Genomic DNA, 23,696 nt, shown 5'->3' with positions numbered 1-23,696 from the left:
TGCGCATGCACAAAGGAGCCATGTCTTAGAAGAAAATTTTCTTCATTGTTGACTCCTGCATTAAAGCATGCCTGTGAATGGGGAGGATTGGGAAGGATCATGAGGGCTTCAGGTAAGACATTCTTTCCCAAGCTGGCAAATCCCCAGTTCTTGGTTCCTGCTGCCTGTGCCTGCGGGGCGCCCCACCCCCAAATCCTCCACCTCCCCGCCACATCCTGCAGGGAGGAAGAGCTGGAAGGAGCTGCAGGAGCCAGGGCTGCGCTCTGCATTGCGGCGCTGGGCTCTGGGAGACAAAAGAGAGACATTGCCACCTACTGACAGATGTGCCACCTGCAAAGAGGAGTGCTTGTGTAACTAGCATTTCTCTGTGGCCTTCAAACACGATAAATGGGTTGGTAGGCCCTTTGTTTTTTCCATTCAATTTGTCATTCCAGTGTCAGGGAAATGGGTGGGAGGGCATGGCAGCCCAAAGTGGTAACAGCATCTCAGTGGGAAAACTGTCCGAAAATCAATTTTGCACTGTAATCATGGCCACTTTCAGTTGTGTGGTGGACACTCTCCTACATGCGGTACACCTCATTTAATCCTCACATGGTCTGTACAGGGATCAGTGTTCTCACTGTATACATGAGGAAACTGAGGTTTAAAGATAGTGGCTTGCTCATTGTCAGGGCAACTAAAGAGCAGAGGTGGGATGTGGGAATTCAGATCTAATTCTCTGAGGCAGTGTTAAGCACCTTCTCCTGACATTTACTAATTGTGCAAATCACATCCTCATTATAATTTCCTTAACCTAAATCATCTGGGTATGAAAATAAATATAAAACCTTTTTCTTTAGGTTGGGTAGGATTCTAGCTCTGCAACTTGCTAGCTAGTTATTAAACATATAAGGCTCAATTCCCTTATCTGTAAAATGGGGATTATTATGATGTCAAACTTATGGCATTGTTGTAGAGCTTAAATAAGATAACGTATAAGACTTCCGGCCAAGATGGAGGCGTAGACAGACATGCTGCATCTCCCTCCACAGCTAAGAAGGAATACAACTACCTCAAAACTAGAAACAGCCAGAAGTTTCAGAAAATCAAACTGCATGGAAGTTCAGCAAACGAGAATATGAAGAACAAATGCTCATCCAGACATGTAGGAGGGGTGGAGCCAGGGCTGAGAGGACACGGTGTGGTGGTGGCAGCAGCGGCGGCGGCAGCGTCAGGCTGGCAGAAAGCGCAGTCACACGTTTTAAAAAGTCAGGAGGGACACCTGGGGAGCGATCCCCGCTCTTACCGGACCTAGCAGCTCACCGTCCCAGCACCAGGGAAGGTCGAGCCTCATTGCTTCTGACTGTGCAGACCAGTGGGGGTTGGGGTGGAGGCGGAAACTGCTGGTCTCTGCAGAGTCTGCTTGTTTAAAGGGCCCCGTGGTCCTAGAACATTCGCGGACCTACCCACTCTGGGAACAAAGGCCAGGGCAGCAGCTGGAGGGGTGCTAGTCCGGTGTGGAAGTGGGAGAGGCGCCTGGAAAAGGGACGAGTACTGGGCAGGCGGCATTGTTCCCTCTCGGACCCCTCCCCCACATACAGCGCCACAACGTGGTGAAACAGGTCGCCCCTGTACTGACAATCCCTAAGGCTCCACCCCATACAATGTAACAGGAGCAACAGCTGTACCTAGGATGCGGAGGCAAACAAACACAGGAGCCTGTCAGAATGAGGAGACAGAGAAGTACGACCCAAAAGGGGGAACGGATCAAGGTTTCAGTGGGAGAACTAAGCAACAAGGAGATAGCCAACCTCACAGATGAGGAGATAGACAACCTAACAGACGCAGAATTCAAAACATTGGTGATAAAAATGCTCACTGGCTTGACAGATATGCTTGAGTACAGCAAGTGGGAAGAAGTGAAGGCTATGCTAAGTGAAACGAAGGAAAATCCTCTCAAAACCAATGGTGAAGGGAAAGAAACCAGGGTTCAAATCAATGATTTGGAACATAAGGAAGAAAAAACAGTCAACCAGTGCAGAATGAGAAAGCAAGAATTGAAAAAAATTAGGAAAATTTTCCAAATTTTGTGAAGGAGATGGATGTACAGTCCAGGAAGCACGGAGGGTCCCGGGCGAGCTGGACCCAAACGGGACCAACCCAGGACACATCATGATTGAGATGCCAAAGGTGAAAGATAAAGACAGAGTCCTGGGGGCAGCAAGACAGAGGCAGAGAGCTGCCTACAGGGGGGTGCCTATAGGACTATCAGCTGATTTCTCAGAGGACACTTTGCAGACAGGAAGGGACTGGCAAGCAGTATTCAATGTGATGAAAAGCAACCTACAACCAAGATTACTCTCTCCAGAAAAGTTGTCATCTGGTATGGAAGGGCAGATTAAGTGCTTCCCAGACAAGGTGAAGCTAAAGGAGTTCATCATCACCAAGCTATTATATGAAATGTCAGAGGGACTTACTTAAGAAAAAGAAGATCAAAACTGTAAACACTAAAATGACAACAAATTCACAACTATCAACAACTGAATCTAAAAAATAAGAACAAAATCCAACTAAGCAAGCCAGAATAGGAACAGAATCATAGGTATGGGGATCATCTGGAGGGTTATCGGCTGGGAGGGGGAAGGGGGAGAAATAGGGATATGGTGCAGGGATTAAGAAGCATAATCGGTTGGTAAAAAATAGACAGGGGGAAGTTAAGATTAATATAGGAAAGGGTGAAGCCAAAGAACTTATATGCATGACCCATGGACATGAACTAAGGGGGGTGGTATTGCAGGAGGGAAGGGGGTTACTGGGCAGAGGGGAGCAAAGGGGGAAAAAATTGGGACTACTGTAACAACATAATCAATAAAATATACTTTTTAAAAAAGGGTATAGAACCTGGCCAGTATCCCAGTTGGTTAGAGCATCATCCCCACATGCCAAGGTTATGTGTTCATGCCCCAGTCAGGGTGCATACAAGAATCAACTAATAAATGTATAAATAATTGGAGCAACAAATCTTTCTCTCAAATCAATAAATGAAAAAAATTTAAATGTATAATAAAAAAATCTCTTAAGGTGCTAGATATTTATAAATGAGAGTTTAATCATCTATTGTCTGAGGATCTGGGTTGAAACCTAACTCCCCTCATTTTGAGCTTTGAGACCTTGGAAAAGTTACTTGACCTTTCTCATCTTTAGTTTTCTTGTCTATAAAATGGGGTTAATAACATTCATGTTCTTTTGGGGCGACCCATACAGTAAGATGAAATCACACATATGAAAACACTTCAAAAATTTTAATTGTACTCTTCAAGCATTAATCTTTATATTTTAAATAAAGAGTATCTGTTCCTTTACATGGATTTTTGAGAACTATTTCTGAAAAAAGACGGGTTGAATTCAACCTACAACTAAAAGCTTTTATTTTTAATACTCACTAAAATCAACAACATAAGATAAAAAAGAGGCTCCATAAATGCCACAGGCTATCCTGCAGGAAACTCTAAGCACGAACATTAATAACACTTTTCATTGGCAGTTTGTTTTACAGTTTATGATGCACTTCCAAATACATTATTTCATTTCATCTTCACAGGGCAAGGTTGGTATTTATTCCTATTTTATAGAGGAGGAAACTGAGACTCAAAGAATTTAAGTTACTAGTTACGACATGCATCTAATAAGTGCTAAAGGTTGTGGAGCTGTGTGTGGTGTGTCTTTAAGTGTGGGCATATGTCCAATCATGCATTTTATGCTTTCATGTGTGTGCCTGTAACTTGTGTGACATACTCACAGAGGGTTATATATTGGTCTGTATCCCTCTGTTAGTGGGTTTTTTCCCCGAAAGCGAAAGGCGAAGACAATCTTATCTGAGAATTTATTTTTTTTACATTAATCAGTGATAGCCTTTTCTTCTTCCTCTTTAGATCTGTTTTCTATCTCCCGGCACAGCTTCCAAGAGGGCTGCTCTGCATGGAGAATATGCCCACTTTTAATTTCCATTCCTGCTTTAGGAAACAACAGCTCTCTAGTCCTCCCTGCCTTCTGGGAATTACTTCCTCTTTTCTTCCCTGCCTGCCAGCTTTACTGAATTTCCCTTAGCAACATCCAAAAAAGAATGGATGTAGCGATAGCACATGAACCAATGAAATGTGAGCATGGCAAGAGTTTCTAGACCAATGGGGGCCTTGTATGACATTCAAGCCAGCTCAGAAGAAAAATAATAACCTGGAGTTTGCAAAACAGCCTCCGGGTGGCAGCAGATCAGCTGTATTGGACACAGCCCCACAGCTCTCAATATCTACTGTTTTTCGCTTTGATGTATTCTTGTATACATAAAACCTTTACCAGCTATAAGAATTTACTGTTATAAGTGAATTTACGAGTGTGAGTTCCCCACATGACATAGTAGACATGACCAGATGGGCAGAATCTTAGGTTTCATCTCCACATTTACTATGGCCAATCCCATGACCCTATCACAATTCCTGCCATCTTTATTGGTTTTGTCACAGCCATTGCCACCCCAGTGGGTGAGGGTCCAGGGCCCAGAGGCCTGTGGTGACTTCCTGCACAGCCAGTCAGCAGGAGTGGCTGAAGGAATCACATTCTCCTTCATTCAGCTACCACTTCTGCTGGCCTGGGTGGCAAATGACATGGGGCTGCTTTTAGCCACCAATTAGTGTGAGAGGACAAATGTATCACTGATAGATGAATGACTACAAACACCTACATTTTCAGAGGCATAGATTAAAGCCATTCCCTGCCTTCCCAATTCTGCTGCATTGCCTGAACAGGAATGCCTGACTGTAAGTGGTTTGAGGATAGCTCTACTGCTTGTCAGATGGTTTGGCCCTCTTGATCTTGAAGCCAGAGGCAGACGTGGACAGGGGCTAAATGAGACCACGCTTCCATGGCTTAGCCATCTTTCTTTTGCCTTTTGAGATGATATTGCCTTGAACACTACTCATGAGATTTTGGTCCTTCAGTTATCCCTGTTTCTCTTAAATGTTTCCACTCCTCCCTGGTCTGTTCTTCTCATCCTTTGGGGATCAGTTAAGGCCTCCTATATCAAGAGTTTCTCATTTGACTCTCGTCCTCCTTCTCTTCAGCTCCCTAGCACTTCCATACTGCTTTCTAAAGATCTCTATCTGCATTTCCTCAGAGAGTTATGGAGCTCCTTGAGGAAAGGAGTGTGCCTTTGCAGCTCCATTCCTTAGCATAATGTTGGCATAAAATGGGTAATGTTACATTACCCGTAAACATTCTTAGAAGAAAGGGAGCATGCAAGAAAGGAGCTCTTGCTCTTTAAAAAACAATCCTAGGGATCTGGAGGTTGCCTGGGCTGGAGCAGTGCTGGAAAGGCTGGTGCGGGCTGCTGGGGAAGTTTCTGTCTGTCCAGGACACTTCAACACCATGAGCCCTGGACCTGAAAGATAATCACCACCATTGGCCTGTCCCATGATGGGCTTGTTTCAGTGACATGGTTTTCTTTATTATTTTGTATTTTAGGAGGAACTAAGGAGCAAATCCAAGATCTGTGCCAATGTGTTTTGTGGAGCCGGCCGAGAATGTGCAGTCACAGAGAAGGGAGAGCCCACTTGCCTCTGCATCGAGGTAAGTCCTGAGGGCAGCAGCCAGAGGGCAGTGGCAAAGGCCAGTGTGGCTGCCTTGCTGAAGCTGACAGTTGGCACAGCAGTGCCAACAATGTCATCATCTCTATAAAACCACACCTTGTCTGTCTGAAAAGAGTAGAATTTTCATCCCAGGAATTAAAAATCAGATGTGAATGCAGGGATGTTTTTTCTTTTTTTAAGAAAAGTTTAGTTTTGTAAGATTTTTAAATTACAAAATTAATAATTGCTTCATGTAAGTCAAATAAGTGTAGATATTTGTACAAACAATGTTAATAATCTTCCACATAACTTTCAAATCCCATTAGTCTGAGTTAACCAGTGTTAACAGTGTGGTATGTATTTGTTCCACATTTTTTTCCTTTGCTACTATAAATATATAGGATTTCCATCTATTTTATACAAAAAATTGTATCATAATATATATAGACGTGTATATATGCAGCTTGCTTTTGTACTCATTCATATATCATAGAAAGACCATATTTGGCTTTGCCCAGTGCCCAACACATAGTCGTCGTCGTCGTCGGCAGCCGTCCGTCTCGAGAGACGATGGTGTAGCTTCTTCAGAGTCTATCTGCACCGCTGAGAATGGCTGTGCAGTCCGACTCGGGAGTGACATGGTATCTGTCTCCTCCCGTGTTGAATCGACATCTTGCGATGACGCTGAAGCTACAGAGCCTGGGCAGGGTAATATGGAGGGTCTGCTGTTGCCCATGCAGCAGACCCCCCCTCTCTTCGCAGCTGAAGGGTCCAAGGGAAAGACGGAGTCGATACAGCTTGGGTTCAGGTGCGCCGCAGGAGTTGCCGGTGTTGACTACAACGTCAAACCGCCTTAGGGACTCCGGCTCCGGATTTTCTGTCGGGGTTTACTCCCTTAGCCTTTCCCCTGAAGAGGTATGCCGCAAGGCAGCGGAGGTTTTTTGGAGTCAGAGTTTTCCTTCTCTGATGTACCCTGACTGGAAGATCGAACCAGCGACACTTAGCTCGCAGGCCGACGCTCAATCCACTGAGCTAAACCAGCCAGGGCAACACATAGTAGAACTCGGTAATAAGTATGGGTTAAGTACAGTTTGTCTTTCTGGCTTTGGTATTCCTGTCTATAAATTGGGAAGGTTAAGCTGCCTCCCAGCTCCAGTGTCCTGGGTTTCTTTCCCTGCATCTGCTCTTGCTTGCTTCAGTGCCTTTATTAGGTCTGAGCTGAACTTGCTGCCACCTCTCTCCTTTCAAAAACCACATAAGTCAAGAAACTGAGCCTGCGTGTGTCCATGGCACTTTAAATAGCCAAAGTAGATACGAGTTGCCAAGTGAACTTTAGTCCATTTCCCAGTACATAATGACTTTCTGTAGTCCCTCACATGGACCCAGACACACACACACTGCCCCCCCACCCCCGACCCTCAGCCTCACAACAGGCATTGTAAGATTAGGAGGAAAACAAAATGGCCCCAAAATACTAAAAAAAGCGAGAAAGCAAAGATTCTTATGGTTCAGCCCCAGAAGAGTTGAAGAATTGGGGCATTCACCTGCTTGTCAGTCTCCACATTTCCAGCTCTCAGCTCTGGCTGTTTTGTGTCATAGAATGTTGGAATGTTAAGGGATCTTAGATCATCCAAAGACACTGAGTGACTTTCTCCCAAGTGACAAAGTGATGAAAATCCGAATTCCTGACTTCTAACAAAAATGGTCTTTCTGCTAATTTGATGGGGGTGGGTGGAGAGGGTCTGTATCGTCACTGAATAGAAAAGATGACCCTGAACCTGAATCAGCCCACAGGGCCATCTGGGGCTGCAAGGTGATAAGATGTCTTCCACACTGAGTGGGGTAGGGTCACAGGTGCCAGAGCTGAGGCTCCTTCTGTCCTGGTTGGATAGAAGCTAACTAACTCTGCTGGTGGGGCATCCTCACAAGATGGCTCTGTGTGCATGTGTGTGCATGCCCATGTGTGTCAGCACCCTTGACTGCACGAACATCCTTTGCCGGTCTGTTTCAGCAATGCAAACCTCACAAGAGGCCTGTGTGTGGCAGCAACGGCAAGACCTACCTCAACCACTGTGAGCTGCATCGAGATGCCTGCCTCACTGGATCCAAAATCCAGGTTGACTATGATGGACACTGCAAAGGTAGGGAGTGCTCTCACTGCCACTTCCCAACTGCAGCCTCAGGGAGCCAGGGACAGAGTGTGGCATGGGTTCCGGGAGGCCTTTCCACCCGACCGCAGCACCCAAAACTGTGGAGACCACCCAGGTTCTTGGAGGCGTATCCTCTTGGCACTTGTGCGCCTGCTTGGTTCATCCTGGATGCCCCAGGCCTCTGCCCCGTGTTTCCTGCATCAGATCCTCCGGGGGCTTCCAGCTCTGTCAGCAGCTAGATAGTGGATGGGGGACCATATCAGCAATCAGTAATAGTAAGGAAGTGTTTAAATGAATTCCATAGCTTTTAAAAATCAGGTACATTTCACTTTTCTCATACTTTTAAAGTCTGGGTACTTCCCAGCCCTGGTAGTATATTTCCTGTATTTTATACTCCAACCATTGCCATTAGGATAAAAGGGCAGGGGTCCTATGCTTGTTGCTCATTAGACTTTAGCCCCCTGCCTAGCCACTGCCCTGCCTAGCCTTTCTCAGCCTTGAACTCCCCTGGAGAAATAAGAAGCCATTTCCCACATGCTGGTCTCCACTCTATTTCCATGCCCATAGTGATTCCACAGGATTTCTCAAAGTCTCAGGAATCTCCCTCTCCCCTCAACCTAATAGGATGAGGTGTGAGACCAGGAGAGACTGCAGTAGCATGAAAATCTCAAAGCAGGAGAGAAAAGCCCTTTAAACTTGGGTCTTGGAAGAAGAATAGGAGACAAGGACTTAAGGCAAAATGAGGAAAAGGTTACAGGTGGCTCCTTAACGTGGGACAGTTTTAATCCTAGTAATATGCCGCAATTTTCTTTTCTTTTTTTTTTTTTACTTTGTATTATGTATCTTCTCCTTCTGTCTTTCAGAGAAGAAATCTGTAAGTCCATCTGCCAGCCCTGGTGAGTGCCTGTTTTCCTACAGTGTGCATCTTAGGGAGGGAATTCTTTTCATGATGGAAATTTCATGTCCCACAGTCCCTGCTGGAGATCACAAGATCTTCTACGTGTTAGCCTCAGTGACCCACAGCTGGTCGCTCTCCAACTTCACTCAGAAAGCTGCAAAACTTCATTTTTTGTGTTGGCCATTTGAAGCATATGCTTGGGTCAGAATGTTGACTGTGTTTTGCATTTTTGCTGAGTGACTTTTTTGATTGAACTGCAAGGACAAGAAAGCCACTGAATCCTTCCTTCAATGTTCTATAAGACATGCTGATGTCACGGGACAAGCAGAATCAGAAGGCACAACTTTTTGAAAGGACATCATTTGAAATGCCAGTGAGATTTCTTCTGTGGTTTTCTATGAATAAAAAGTAAAATTTCATCATGATTTATAGTTACAGATTCCTTTAGCATCTATTTTTACTTAAATCTTCATAGTAACTTTGTGAGGTAGATGAGGAAACTGAATCTCAGAGAGGCCAAGTGAATTTCCCTGAATCACACAGGTAAAAAGTGGCAGCATGGGAACCGGTGTCCAGATTTTCATTCACTGGCTCAGTGCCTTTTCACATCCTAACATATATTGTCTTATAGGAATTCCCTTTCGCCAAGTCTTTCTCTTCTCTGCTCTCCCATCCACCATCTCTCAGCCCCACCTGTTGTTTCCATGTGACTTACACAGCTTTCCAGAGTCTGACTTCAACATGGCCCTTGCTTGGCCTCGTTCTCTGTTGTGCATAATGAAGAATAACACAGCAGTGTGAAATCTCAGGTGGAAGAAAGTTTTGATAGACCCAGTTGGTGAGAGAAGGAAAAGCTATTCAGAGAGAATCAGAAATCCAGTGGCATAAAGAATGGCAATGTTCTCTTTTATTCATTTATTATTTCAGTTTATCTCTGAGCCAAGAGAACTGTTCTGTTGATTGATTTTTCCCCCCTCAGCTTCCTGAAGTTAATGAAAATGTCCTTTATTTTGCTGCTCTTCCCTTTTTCCTTACCTAAGCAACACAGTCTCTCTGTTTCAATATTATTGATCTTTATATATTTTTAGAAACATGAGCTTGAATCCTGGGTCAGATACTTTCCAGTACATGCCCTGGGTTGACATGTGCGTGATCATCCTGTTTCCCTGAGTGCTATGGGAATTCAACGAGATGACACCCTCAGATCCCCAGGCAGAGCGCTTCCACATAGTGGGTCCTGGGTGACACTGAGGTCCTCACCACTGAACTGGCCTCCCCTCCTTTCCTGCAGTTGTTTGCTATCAGTCCAACCGCGATGAGCTCCGGCGTCGTATCATCCAGTGGCTGGAAGCAGAGATCATTCCAGATGGCTGGTTCTCCAAAGGTAGCAACTACAGTGAAATCCTGGACAAGTACTTTAAGGTAATCTGAAGTTGGGGGCCAAAGACTGGTCAACCCTCTTTCATGGCCAGACCACGAGGAAATATAAACCTGCAAGTGTCCTTGAGTGTTTCCTCATTGTGGATCCTTTCATGGAGCAGTGACAGTTGCCTTCTGATCAGCTTGATCAGTGGGAGTCCAGCAGTAGTCTTTGGGATCCAACACACACGTTGGTGGTGATGAACTCCTTTAGCTTTTCCTTGTCAGGGGAGCTCTTTTTATGTCCTCCGCTATCTACTTTTTGACAATTATCTGAGACGTGTGTGTGCAGTCCTCAGAAGGAGACTCCCTCCCACCAGGCAAACAGCTGCCTGTTGATAAGTGGTCTGATATTTCACAGAAACTGTTCCTGAACCATTGAATCACCCTCTAGCCCAGCTGGCATTCCTTGTAGCAAAATTAGTTGAAAAGCAAACCTAATCGGAATGTGGATAAGACCAAAATCAGACTCACCTCAACTGGTGATTCCGTCATTCTTCCTTAGGTGAAAGCGCAGCAGAATGAGGAGGGAAGACCTAGGTAGAAAGAGCCTTCCTTGGCCATGTCACACACACACACTGGACTCTGAGTGGCAGGCTCCTGGAGGCTTCGCGCCACCTCTCCCTGCAGGTTCTCGGTGCTGGCCCTTTGCCTTTGACTCCTCTGTGGTGTGGTTAGTGAGGGGTACCAGTGGGAAAGTTCAGCACTGAGCAGGCCAGGGAAGCTGAAAATCAAGCAGTAAGAAATGATCCTTCCTGTGAACTCTGAGGGCCACCTGTGTCCTTGTTCCCAAGCAGAGTGTCAGAAATACACATCTTGGACTTGGTGGCAGAAGTTCTGGCTCTTGGCTTTGTTATTAGATGTTCGTCAGGGTTTGAGAATGTGGTATAGTGGCTGGTCTGACCCCAGGGGTGCCATCAAAACTGTCTGCAGAGTCTCTCATGCCCCTAGGCTTCTTAGGCACCAGAGGCTATGCTCAGGCTGCCCTGTGAGCAGGGTCTGGGTTTGAAAGGCCCTCAGTGGCCTCTGCCCAGACATTTGCACTCTCTCATCTTGGGGCTCTGGTGCCCAAGGGTTTGCGCCTTTGGTGCTAAAGCTCTCTAAGGCCAAGCCAAGGCAGGGTTGGTTGGAACGTGTCAAGAACAAGATGAACCAGAGGTGGGTTAAGCTGAGTGGGGGAATTCTGGAACTAGGTTCTACAAAAAATGTGCATGAAAGATCTCTTCATCCCGTTTCTAGAACTTTGATAATGGAGACTCTCGCTTGGACTCCAGTGAATTCCTGAAATTTGTGGAGCAGAATGAAACCGCCATCAACATCACCACCTATGCAGACCAGGAGAACAACAAGCTGCTAAGGTGAGTGGGGTGAGAGGGGCAGGGAAGGGCCCATGAGGGGAAGGCTGGACATGAGAGGGAATTTGAAACTCTTCCTACCTGCAAAGGAGCCACCAGTGTTAATACGAAGTAAAAAGCAAAATGGAAATTCTGTCCTGGTCTGTTCTGTGAACATTACGAACATTGTGAACTAATAAATTGAGCACCACTGGTATTTGATCAAATGGTTATTGTTTTTGGCTAGAACTTGCAAGGAATAGAAGAATGTAATTTTTTTTTAAATGACCAAAATCGCAACAGAGCAAAATTGTTTCTGGGTGATGTGGGTAACGTTTTAATGGTTAATTTTCTGAAAGAATTACTTTAATGTATTATTTAACCATAGGTTTAAAATAGCTTTAGTTCTGATTTTTAAGATAATTGGTGCTATTTCACATAAAGAACCCTAATTGTTATAAATTGTATATCCCTTTCCATTTCTGGTATTATTCCAGAGTAAATATTAATAAAAATGAATCCCTAAGAAACTTTTGGTGTGGTTCTGGTACACTGGTAAAAACTAAAAATAGTTTAAGCACCACTTCATTCAAAAGAAGTGCAAAGCATGAAGCCCAGACTCTGGAGAAATTCTTCTTAATAATAGTCTATGGCCTACATATAATATCTGAAAATTCTTCATATTTTGATAACCTAAAATTAGACAATACTTTACAGATGAGAAAACAAGCACAGAAAGGTTGAATAACTAGCTCAAGGCCATTTGGGTAGTATGTGATTGAACCAGGGCTCAAATCCTGGCCACACAAGAGGGACAGAGCTGGGATTCTATGAAACTTTTCTGAAAGATCTCTTTCTAGAATGGTGATGCTTACTTGAACTCTACATTCTTTCAAATCACACATTCCTTTCATATCATCTATTTCCCTCTCTTCTGTATTGATTTTCCTAGTTTGGTTGGCTTGACACTTATGCCATAGGTAAAGGCAATTACTGCTGGAAGGTGTGCAGGTAGTGAAACATTTGTCAATCAGAATTGAACAAAGCCATTGAGGAAACTTTTGTTGCCTCAGGAGGAACATTTGAGCGATCTGATATTCAGTATAACAAACTGGAGGGTGGATGCTTACAGGAGTCAGGATGGTTGATGGTTGTGGGAGGTCAGTATAGAGAGAAAGTTTCTCAATTAACAGACACTTTCTTGGCCTCCTCTGGGGGCCCCAGGTGTATGTGGTCCTGCTGCTGATTTCCTTTCTTCAGGAGTGAAGCTGAGGGCTGGCTGACACATTTCCCCTGTGTTTTGTTTCAGAGGACTCTGTGTCGATGCTCTCATTGAACTGTCTGATGAAAACGCTGACTGGAAACTCAGCTTCCAAGAGTTCCTCAAGTGCCTCAACCCGTCCTTCAACCCTCCAGAGAAGAGTATGCTTAACCAAAGAGCAGGGAGCTTTAGCGAGTGGCAGCATTTTAAGAGGGCCAGAACTGATGGAGCCCTCCAGAGCTTGCTAAGAAAATTCCCGTCCCCGGCTCTAGGTTGGCTCCATCATCTCCATGGTGATGTTCAGGTCCTAAAACCTGTGGTTGTTGGTAGCATTTGCTCAAATGTGGTGCCTGTGAGGGACAGCCAGGTCTTGTCTGGGAAAAGGGTAAGGTACGCAGACTGTAGTCAAGATGCTTTGTTCCACCTTCCCCTAAACTGTTGCCCTTATGCTGGTCCCAACAGAGTGTGCCCTGGAGGATGAAATGTATGCGGACGGAGCTGAGACTGAGGTGGACTGTAACCGCTGCGTCTGTGCCTGTGGAAACTGGGTCTGCACGGCCATGACCTGTGAAGGTGAGCTGTGCCTCAGGCAGAAAGAAGGAGCAACAGGGAGAGAGCATCTTTCTTGAAATCACCATGAGACAAGTCAGGGTGGGGACGATGGAGAAGAGTAAGGTGGTAGGTGAGAGCAAGGAACCTGGGCAGCAAGAAGTTCAAGACTCAGGGCAAGATCAAATGTTGATATGAGATTGGGATAGTAACAATAATAATGAAAGCGCACACTTAGTGAGAACAATATGACAGGCACTCTTCTAAGCACTTTACATGTTAACTCACTTAATCCTTATGACAGCTTAGAAAATCCTATATGTAAAAGACTCAGGTGTTTAGAAGATGAAAAACTTCTCTTCATCACCCAGTCTCAGCAAAAAAAGGAAAAATGTTTGTAGACCTTCTTTGGACTGACAGAATTAGCTGTTCCTTTAAAAAACAGAAAGTCGGGGTATTTGAGACATGGGCAGCGTGCGTTGGGGATAAAGAGATGTTGGAGAGCATTTGGGAGGCCAGTATAGAAGCCAAAGTGTATGTTGGAACCACTAGGGTCCCCTCAGGGCTCTGGGCTACAATGATGTCAAAGATTAAAACCAAGCCCTAGGAAAAAAACAAGCACAATTCAGAAGGGAGGCAAGACAGAGAAGGGTGAAGCCAGGTCACATTCGTTCTGGAAAGAAAGGTCAGTTGGAAGGAATCAAGCCCCAAATTTACACCTGGTGGAGTGAACCTAAAATATATCTTAAAAAGCCAACTGAGATAAGAAAAAGCAGGCTGGTCCTAGAACCATGTTCAAGGTCAGGTAATCCAATAACTGGAGGTCCAAGACCCAAGAAGAGGTTTTTCTAGATAAAAAGCCCAGACAACACCAATTATACAAATGGAACTCAGTACTACCTGGGGGATCCCTTGTGTCCCACTCCCAGGACCAAGTCTCTTCTCAGTGTGAAAGGGCAGGAGGCCAGTCTAACTCCAGAGGCAAATGAAAGAGCAGAAAGAGGCTGTTTAGAGACTAGAAATGCCTAGAAGTTGCTGCAGGCCAAATCAAAGCCAAGGTAGCCAGGCCAAGCACACAGTAGCTACTGAAGACAAAAGAGAACATCTTAAAACAGTACCCAGCGTGCTTCAACCAGGAAGCATCCTGTACTCATTTTCCCAAAACTCCCCGTTATAGCTGTCCACGCCTAATCGCTCCTGGTCTGGCTTAGTAAAGGTAGCTGTCCATTTCTAAGATGCAGGCAGTTGGTGAACAGCTGGTTTATGATCTAGATAATGAGTCCCATCACATGCATCAGACACAATCCAAATGATTGCCCCCAGGGGACAATGCTCATTTCCACAGTCACACTGGACTGTTTATCCTCTCTGGGAGGCCCAGGGTCAGAGCCCTACATAGGTATAAAGAGCATTGTCCGTGGTGGTGCCCCAGGGGCCTTAGCATGTTTTGGTGTGTGGGCCATGGGTCTGAGAGGACATTGTAGAAGCGGCATTCCAAGGCATTTTCAGGTCAGTACTTGGAAGTTAGATCCTAAATCCCAATGGCATAGAAAACAGGGGGCACCAAGATGTGCAGCCAGCTGGAGCCAGAACGAAGGGAAATCATTGTGGGCGGCAGCTTGATGCTTAAGTCAGGAAGCCATAATGGAATGGTATTTCCTAACAAGTGCTATTCTTAGTTAAAATCCAGATTCCTGGTCTCCATCCCAAACCTACTGAATCAGAATCTGCAAAAGAGCAGTTTGGAAACCTGTGTTTTTAAGATGTATTCTGTGATTTGTGTGTGTGTATGTGTGTGTGTGTGTGTGTGTATGCAACTTTGGTAAACACTGTGTGGTGTTATCAACCCTGGCTGCACATCTGAACTACCTTGAGCGCTTTATAGAACCCTGTGCTCAGGCTCCACCTCACAACAATGACATCAGAGTCTGAAGGTGCAGTCTAAGCAATTGTATTTTGAACCATTGGGGCCTGTGACAGGTAGGGAATCACTGACCCAGAAGAACTCCTGAGTCAGGATCCAGATTTTCTCCATAGTTCCTAGAGTGGATGTGCAGAACAGTTGAAGACACTAGGAACAGAGGCCAGAAAATAGTGGGGGTAGATTGTTTTGTTTTCAGTGTGTTACTTTGGAGGTAGCAGAGAAATGTGAGTAATTCACCTCTTCTTCCACAAATTAAGTGGGAGGTGAAATTAAGAACCTAGAAAGCAGATATCAACGGGATCCCTAACTGGCTTCCCTCAGCTACCTCTGCTCTGAACCTTGGTTCTTCTTGCAGGGAAGAATCAGAAGGGGACCCAGACCCAGACAGAGGAGGAGATGACCAGATATGTCCAGGAGCTCCAAAAGCACCAGGTGAGTTGCAGCCTCCCTTCTGATTGAGGTATCTTTGCCGCCACCAGACCCTTCCACCACTCAGACATTGCCTAATGTCCCTAGAGACCAAAAAGATGTGTTCTGTTTAGTACGATAGGTCCTGAATGATACACCTATAATATCAAACCATGATGCAGTTCTCTGATGGGGTCCTTGCAGGGTCCTGCATGTCCTAGCAGAATTGCTTTATAAGTAAGAATCAGTCACTTGGTGATTTGCAAATGGGTTGCAAATGAGCATGGACTAAAGCAGTTTACTGTTTTCTGTCACAACAAGTGCCTAGACTCAAAGACCATGAACTCCTGACGGCAAAGCTCTATGGCTTGCTCATCATTGCATCCCTGTATTAAGCACAGGGCTTGGTGTATAGTTGGCTCTCAAAGATCATGAAATTAATGTATTTGGACTAGAAAAGAAAGGGTTTACATTAAATGCTAAGCTGGCTAGGGAACAACCTGTATTGACAAACACAGAAAACTTGAAGGTTCTGCTTCCTGGAGACTTGAGAAGATAATAAGAATTCTCTTAAGGTTCTATGTCAAGTTGAAGGCCTTCTTAGGGGAAAAGGTTCTTAGCAGAATAGTGATCCACTGACATATTTTGCTACAGTACGAGAGAGAAAACATGGGTATGCTGGACTTCCAGGCCTGTCTTTCCACTAGTTTACCATATAGTCTTAACAAAGGATAGTGCACAATAGATCTCCAGTCTGTAGTCTGGGTCTAATAACACAAGCCTTCTCTCTGACATAAAAGTTGTTTTTTTTGTTTGTTTTATTTTGTGTGGTTTTTTTTTTTTAATTATTATTGATTTTAGAAAGAGGAGGGAGGGCAAGAGAGGGAGAGAAATATCTATGTGAAATAGAAACATCAATCGGTTGCCTCTCATACATCCCCTGATCGGGAATCAAATCTGTGACCTTTCAGTTTACAGGACGACAGTCCAGCTGTCTGACCCACACTGGCCAGTGCCCTGACATAGAAGTATTTAGGGAATATAACAGTTATAAGAAATGCTAAACTATCGAGATGAAATATTTGACTTGAAAATAAAGAATTATTAATAGTAATTGTTGATATTTATTTATTTTCTTTGCATTTTGTCATTATTGTCACTAATAGTATAAAAATCTCATGTCAGTTTTTTTTAACCAAAGCAGAATCTCCTGTCTTTCATTTTTAAGTGTCTCTGTTTATGTGAGTTCCCTCAGGAGCAGATACTAAGCAAGGACTCAAGTACAAATAGTTTATTTGGGAGGCAATTTCAGGAAATACCAGAAGGGGAGTTGGGAGGTAAGCTCAGGAAGGGAAGGAAGGAATAGAGTGTGTATCCAAGAGAGTTAACAGTACAGGCAAGTGGAGTGTAGTCCTTGTGTGGAACTCTGAGCACAGTTACCACGCCTGAAGGTATTCCTACATGAATTCTGTCAGCCCCTGGCGAGGGCTACCGCCAACAAACATAAATTACCTGGCATTTCTGGCCTTCCAACATGGGTGAGCAGGGCAGGCTCTAGCTACCAGAGAAAGAGAGGCAGGTGCTGGCAGTAAGAAGCTAGTTCAGTGAATGAAACACTAAAGATAAGAGGTGACGGATGGGGCACCAACAGTGTCTGCTAGATGACAGGCACTGTCATTGTTTTTATTTCATATATAATTTTTTTATTGAGATATAATTCACATATAAAATTCACATCATCAAAATATACAGTTCAGAATAACAGGAAACTTTCGACAAGATGATAGCATAGGTAAACATGACTTGCCTTCTCTCATGACCACATCAAAATTACAACTAAATTATAGAACCATCATCACTCAGAGCTGGCAGAAATTGAGTTGAATGAAAGTCCGACAACTACAGAACTAAAGAAACCACATCCATCTAAATTGGTAGGAGGGGCGGAGATGTGGAATGGGCTGGTCCCGCATCATGTGTGATGGATAAAAATTTGGGAGAGATATTTTGGGAGGGAGGAGTCCCAGCCCCACACCAGGCACCCAGTGCCAGGAAGATAAGTCCCCATAACTTCTGGCTGCAAAAACCAACAGGGTTTGAGTCGGTGGAAGAAACTGCTGGAGTCCCAAGCAGTTTCTCTTAAGAAACCCACACACAGACTTATTCAGACTGACACACTCTGAGCTCGAGCACCGGGGTAGCAGCCTGAAAGACACCAATGGTGTATAGGGAGAAACTGAAGTGTCTGACATCAAGGCCAGAGCTGGGGGACTACTTTCTCCCAGACAGAAAGGTGGGCAGAGCCACAGAGCCAACATGCTGTTTCCATATCTGAGACTCCATCAACCTGGCTAACACTGTTTGTTGCCCCTGCCCCTGGAGATCCCCTGAGGCTTCATCCCACTCAACTTACAGATATAGCTTTTCCATATGAACGGCTGGTCTTGGCTCAAGCTTCACAACTTCCTAAATCCTTTCAAACAAGCAACAGCTTGCCTCAGTGAGCCCTCAGCCACATTACCTCTTGCTCAGTGGCATGGCACTAGAAGCAGCCAGCCAAGATTCACAACTTGGCTTCACCTGAGAATCTCCAAGCCCAGCACAAGTAGCAGCCATCTCAGATTGCTTCTACAGCTCAGGCAGGGTGGCCCTGGGCAAAACACAGGTATGGGCTGAAAAGAAAACCCAGGGCCTCTGTACCCAGTGGACAGCTACAGACATGTTGGAGCAACACTACTCTACCCCTGCACAACTGATTCTCCATGGAGGGCAGAGGTTGGTGTTCAGTGATCAGAGCCAATCCCTGCAATTGACTGACCTAGGTAAATCCCTCCCATTGACCTGCCAACAGCATCAAGGCTCAACTACAAAAGGAGGATATACTCAGCTCACATGAAGGGCATACTTCAAGTACCCAGCTTGGGTGATAGGGGAGGCTCTGCCACTGGATCCTATGGGACACCTACTACATTTGGGTCATGCTACCAAGACAAGGAGTCACAGCAGCTCTACCTAATACATAGAAACAAACACAGGGGGAGGAGGGGCTGCCAAAATGAGGAGACAAAGAAACATGGCCCAAATGAAAGAACAGATAAAAACTTAAGAAAAAGAGCTAAACGAAATGGAGATAATCTATCAGATGCAGAGTTCAAAACACTGGTTATAAGGATGCTTAAGGAACTTGGTGAGGACCTCAGCAGCATAAAAACGATCCAGTCAGAAATAAAAGATCCATTAATTGAAATAAAGAACAAATCACAGAAGAAGAACAGTAGAGTGAATAAAGCCAAGAATCAAATCAGCAATTTGAAACACGAGGGAGCAAAAAACTACTAATTAAAATAACAAGAAAATAAATAAATTTTTAAAAATGAAGATAGTATAAGCAGTCTCTGGGACAATTTCAAGTGGTCCAACATTTGCATAATAGGGGTGCCCGAAGGAGAAAATTCGTCGTCGGCAGCCATCCGTCTCGAGAGACGATGGTGTAGCTTCTTAAGAGTCCATCTGCACCGCCGAGAATGGTTGTGCAGTCCGACTCGGGAGTGACACGGTATCTGTCTCCTCCCGTGTTGAATCGACATCTTGCGATGACGCTGGAGTGTCCTCTCCAGTGGAGCTGAAGCTACAGAGCCTGGGCAGGGTGATATGGAGGGTCTGCTGTTGCCCATGCAGCAGACCCCCCCCTCTCTTCGCAGCTGAAGGGTCCAAGGGAAAGACGGAGTCAATACAGCTTGGCTTCAGGTGCGCCGCAGGAGTTGCTGGTGTTGACTACAACGTCAAACTGCCTTAGGGACTCCGGCTCCGGATTTTCTGTCGGGGTTTACTCCCTTAGCCTTTCCCCTGAAGAGGTATGCCGCAAGGCAGCGGAGGTTTTTTGGAATCAGAGTTTTCCTTCTCTGATGTGCCCTGACTGGAAGATCGAACCAGCGACACTTAGCTCGCAGGCCGACGCTCAATCCACTGAGCCAAACCAGCCAGGGACAATACCATATAGTAGTTCTTATAAAAGAACTACAAAATGTCAGGAGAAAATAAAAAGCAAGAAATTGGAAATCTATTTTAAAAAAAAAGAAAGAAAGAAAACTTCCCTAATTTGGTGAAGGAAACAGACATGCAAATCTAGGAAGCAGAGAGAGTTCTAAATAAGATGCAAAGAGGCCTACTCCAAGACACATCATAATTAAAGTGCCAAAGGTTAAAGATAAAGAGACAATCTTAAAAGCAGAAAGAGAAAAGCAGTTAGTTACCTATAGCAGAGTTTTCGTAAGACTGTCAGCTGATTTCTCAATAGAAACTTTGCAGGCTAGAAGGGACTGGCGAGAAATATTTAGTCATGAAAAGTAGGGACCTACAACCAAGAATGCTGTACTCAGCAAAGATATTTTTTAGAATGCAAGGGCAGATAAAGAGCTTCCCAGAAAAGAAAAAAAACTAAAGGAGTTCATCATCACCAACCCATTAGTCTATGAAATGTTAAAGGGACTTTATTCAAGAAAAGAAGATCAAAGCTATGAACAATAAAGTGGCAATAAATACTTACCTGTCACCAATTGAATCTAAAAAACAGAACAAGAACAGAGACATAATCTTTTATATGGAGAGCATTTTGATGGTTGTCAGATAGGAGGGGGATGTAGGGAAATGGGTGATGAGGTGAGGGGATTAAGAAGTACAAACAGGTAATTATAGAATAGCCATGGGGATGTAAACTACAGTATAGGAAATGGAGTAGCCAAAGAACTACAGTCATGACCCATGGACATGAGCAATGGTGAGGGTATTATCTGAGAGAGTGGGGGGGGGGTGCTGGTTGTGGGGAGAGTGGGGGAAATATTGGGACAACTATAACAGCATAATCAATAAAATACAATTTTTAAGAAGATTGAAAAATAATAAAATATACAGTCCAGTGGTTTTTGATATAGTCACAAGATTGTCAGCCACCAGAACATTTTCATCATCTCCAAAAGAAAACTCATATCTTTTAGAAGTCACTCTATATTCGCTCTTCCCTGGCACCCACTAATCTACTTTTTAACTATCGATTTGCCTGTTCTAGACATATGTAAGTGGAATTATTCAATATATTTTTTGTCTGCCTTTTTTTATTTAGCATAATGTGTTCAAGGTTTATCCTTGTTGTAGCATGAATCAGTGCTTCATTTTTTTCTTTATTTAAAAAAATTTTCAATTACAGTTAACATACATACTTTATTCTTTTTTATGTCTAAATAACATTCCATGGTATGGATATACCACATATTGTATATCTCTTCATTAGTTGATGGATATTTAGGTTTCTACTTTGGGCCTATGATGAATAATGCTGTTGTGAACATTCCTGTACAAGCTTTTGTGTTTTCGGTTCTCTTGGGTATATACTTAGGAGTGGAATTGCTGGGTTATATGGTAACTCTGTTTAATCTTTTTGAAGAAATGCTAGGCTGTTTTCCAGCACAGCTGTATCATTTTTTATCCTCGCCAACAGTGTTTCACTTTCTCCACAAACTTGGCAGTGTGGTCCATTATTTTTTATTTTATCCATTCTATTGTACTGGCACCTCATTGTAGTTTTTGATTTGTATTTCCCTAATGATTGATGTTGAGTATCTCCTCATGTGCTCATTGGCTGTAGGAAGAATGTCTTCTTTGGAGAAATGTATAACTGTTGTAAGAGATGGTACTTTATTACCCTCACTTTGTAGTTGAAGACACTGAGGCACAGAAAGTTTCATAATATGCCCAGGATCCCCCAGAAAGCAGCACAGCCACGAGTGAAGCTCAGGTGTTGTGCCTCCCAAGCCTGTTGTTCTTAACACTTCTCTGCACTTGGACTCAGGACATCTTGCAGCACTTCTGTTTTGGATCCTTCTCTTCATCCTGAAAATGGGGCTAATAATGTCTGACCTGGCTGCTTCATAGGAACTCCAATGGGGTCGGCTCTTAATCAGTGACAGCCCATAAACGACCATGTCCTGATTAAGACATGATCTTTACACTCAAGTTGTTTGCCATCCACAGAGGAGACAAACAAGTAAACAGAACTAAAATTCAGCATAAGCATGTAGCTTTCAATGCTAGATAAAGTCTTGAGGACTAGATAAGTGCCAATGATTTTTTAAAATATTTCATAACAGTTATTTTCTCTTGCTTCTCAAAGGAAACAGCTGAAAAGACCAAGAGAGTGAGCACCAAAGAGATCTAGTGAGGAGGCATCTGGGAACAGTGTCCAGAGCCCGGCACCTTCTCCACTTCAGCGCTGAATCCATTATACACGAGAGTCTGCTACAATCGCCAAAGCACCAGTATTTGCTTGTATAGCAACAAGTTTTATTTTGTCTATTTGTTTTGCAATAAAGGAAATGGGTGGCTGGCGAGGAGGGGAAAGGCCATAGCCTTCATTTCTAGGAGTGATTTGAGAGAAACTGTATATGGGGCTCAGGGGCTAGAGGCAAGTAAGGAAACTGCATCAGAGTTGGGAGAGGAGCAGACCCAGATCTGAACCACTTCTGAGTCTAACACGCTGCAGGGAGGAGGGTGAGCAGCGCCAGAGAGGACTTAGCAGACTGTCCCTAGGGGAGGGCTTTGGGAAACTCAGTGAAGGGCCATTCTGCTGCCAGCCCTTTCTGTTGCCAATCAAGCATAACAGAGACCAGCATTTTTGCTTCTCCTCATGGCCCCAGCCAGGGCCTCTAGGTAAAAAGCTGTCCTGCTAGTTACTCAGTGTCCCTCAGACTTGGTGGAGTTTCTGAGAGGGTGCACCCAAATGATGCAGGTAGTTATGTACTTTCAGCCCCTTAGATACCTAACCAAATTTTAAGAATACTTTTTACCAAAGGTGCTATTTTTCTGTAAAACTTTTTTTGGCAAGTTGATTTTGTTTTTCAATTATTATCATTATATTATTGTTGTTGTTTTTAATATTTTATTTTCTTGACTAGAAATTAAGCTTTTGTAATTATTTTTCAGAGTCCTACCATTTCAGAGGTGGGGGAACTTGGGGTTCTTCCAGGTGCAGGGACCACAGTAACCCTGCCACATACTAGCTGTAGCCCAGAGTTCACCCTCCTGGCTTCCAGTGGGTCAGTAGTCTGCCGCAGGAGCAGTGGGTGCCTCAGACAGAAGCCAGGGGAAGAGAAGCATCTCCATACAAAGCTTTCAGAATCCAAAAGCTAATCTGTTTTCAGTTATTCTAAGTTCATTCAAATCAGTATTTTCAAAGGATGGAGACAAATGCCACTAAGCGTGGCTTAGATATCCCAGCCTATCAATATGGCCATTGATGCACCACTAAGTTGGAGAGTGACTTTGGCCCTATCTCTCCCTATTTCTGGGCCTCAGCTTCCTCAGTGAACAGGCAGGAATGCATTAACCTTGCAATTTCATAAAGTCTGGTTTTGATCATTGGTCCATAGGAGAGAGGGTCCTGTAGTTTTCCTTTTCTCCTTAGGTTAAATGAATACTTGTTGTTAGAACAAGAACAGTCAGACAGCCAAAAACAAGATGACCAAATTTGACCTCAGGTTGTGCTGTGATGCGGAGTCCTCTCGGGTAAACCCTACCCTGGAAAAGAGTGGGAAAGAGAACCACTCCACTTGTCTTCACTTTTGCATTTTCTCTTTAACCTTCTTGGAAATGGAAATGGCTTTCCAGTTAGAGATGGGACAAAAAGGAGGTTTTTACATTTCAAGAGGGGGGAAAAGTGGAAATTTAATCTTAAAATTGTGATTGGCAAGAAGTCAGTCCTTCCTGGGTCTTTTGGCCTGTGTAGTTATTAACTTCACTCAATACCATATTTAAGATACATTTGGAATAACAAAGATTTTAAAAACTTGACTTAAGATCTCATTTTCAGAAAGCAGATTATAGATCATCAGAAGGAAAATATGTAGACTACTTCGCAGGCAATTCTGAGAAAGTTGTAATGAAAATGGAATTTCTTCTAAACAAGTTTCCGTGTTCATTGAAAGGAGAACATTCCACTTTATTTAGGATTCTGAGCTTTTATCTATCATCCCACTTAAAAGCTCCCTTCGAACCCCACTTGTGCAGTTTGAAATGCACCTCCCCATGCAAGTGCCTTGGGGAACCCCCAGCAGCATGCCTTGATCAAGTTTGCTAGCCCTTGGACACTGGGTGGGAGAGCA

At 44.1% G+C, this 23,696-nt stretch overlaps 1 protein-coding gene across 1 annotated transcript in view; it reads left to right on the top strand.

Annotated features, from left to right (window-relative positions):
• Nucleotides 1–22,449, top strand: part of FSTL1 (follistatin like 1) — a 52,571-nt gene extending 30,122 nt beyond the window's left edge. Inside the window, exons 3-11 of the mRNA XM_090277096.1 lie at nt 5,497–5,601; nt 7,612–7,741; nt 8,614–8,646; nt 9,940–10,070; nt 11,307–11,425; nt 12,711–12,823; nt 13,125–13,235; nt 15,491–15,567; nt 21,710–22,449. Coding sequence (XP_090133222.1) covers nt 5,497–5,601; nt 7,612–7,741; nt 8,614–8,646; nt 9,940–10,070; nt 11,307–11,425; nt 12,711–12,823; nt 13,125–13,235; nt 15,491–15,567; nt 21,710–21,754 — 864 coding nt within the window. The 3' untranslated portion in view covers nt 21,755–22,449. The remainder of the gene's footprint in view (nt 1–5,496; nt 5,602–7,611; nt 7,742–8,613; nt 8,647–9,939; nt 10,071–11,306; nt 11,426–12,710; nt 12,824–13,124; nt 13,236–15,490; nt 15,568–21,709) is intronic.
• The last annotated feature ends 1,247 nt before the right edge of the window (nt 22,450–23,696 follow it).

The sequence above is a fragment of the Furipterus horrens genome, unplaced genomic scaffold (assembly GCF_987537825.1).
Source record: "Furipterus horrens unplaced genomic scaffold, mFurHor1.1.pri manual_scaffold_1, whole genome shotgun sequence".
Classification (NCBI taxonomy): Eukaryota; Metazoa; Chordata; class Mammalia; order Chiroptera; family Furipteridae; genus Furipterus; species Furipterus horrens.
This window is presented reverse-complemented; position numbering and strand designations above follow the sequence as displayed.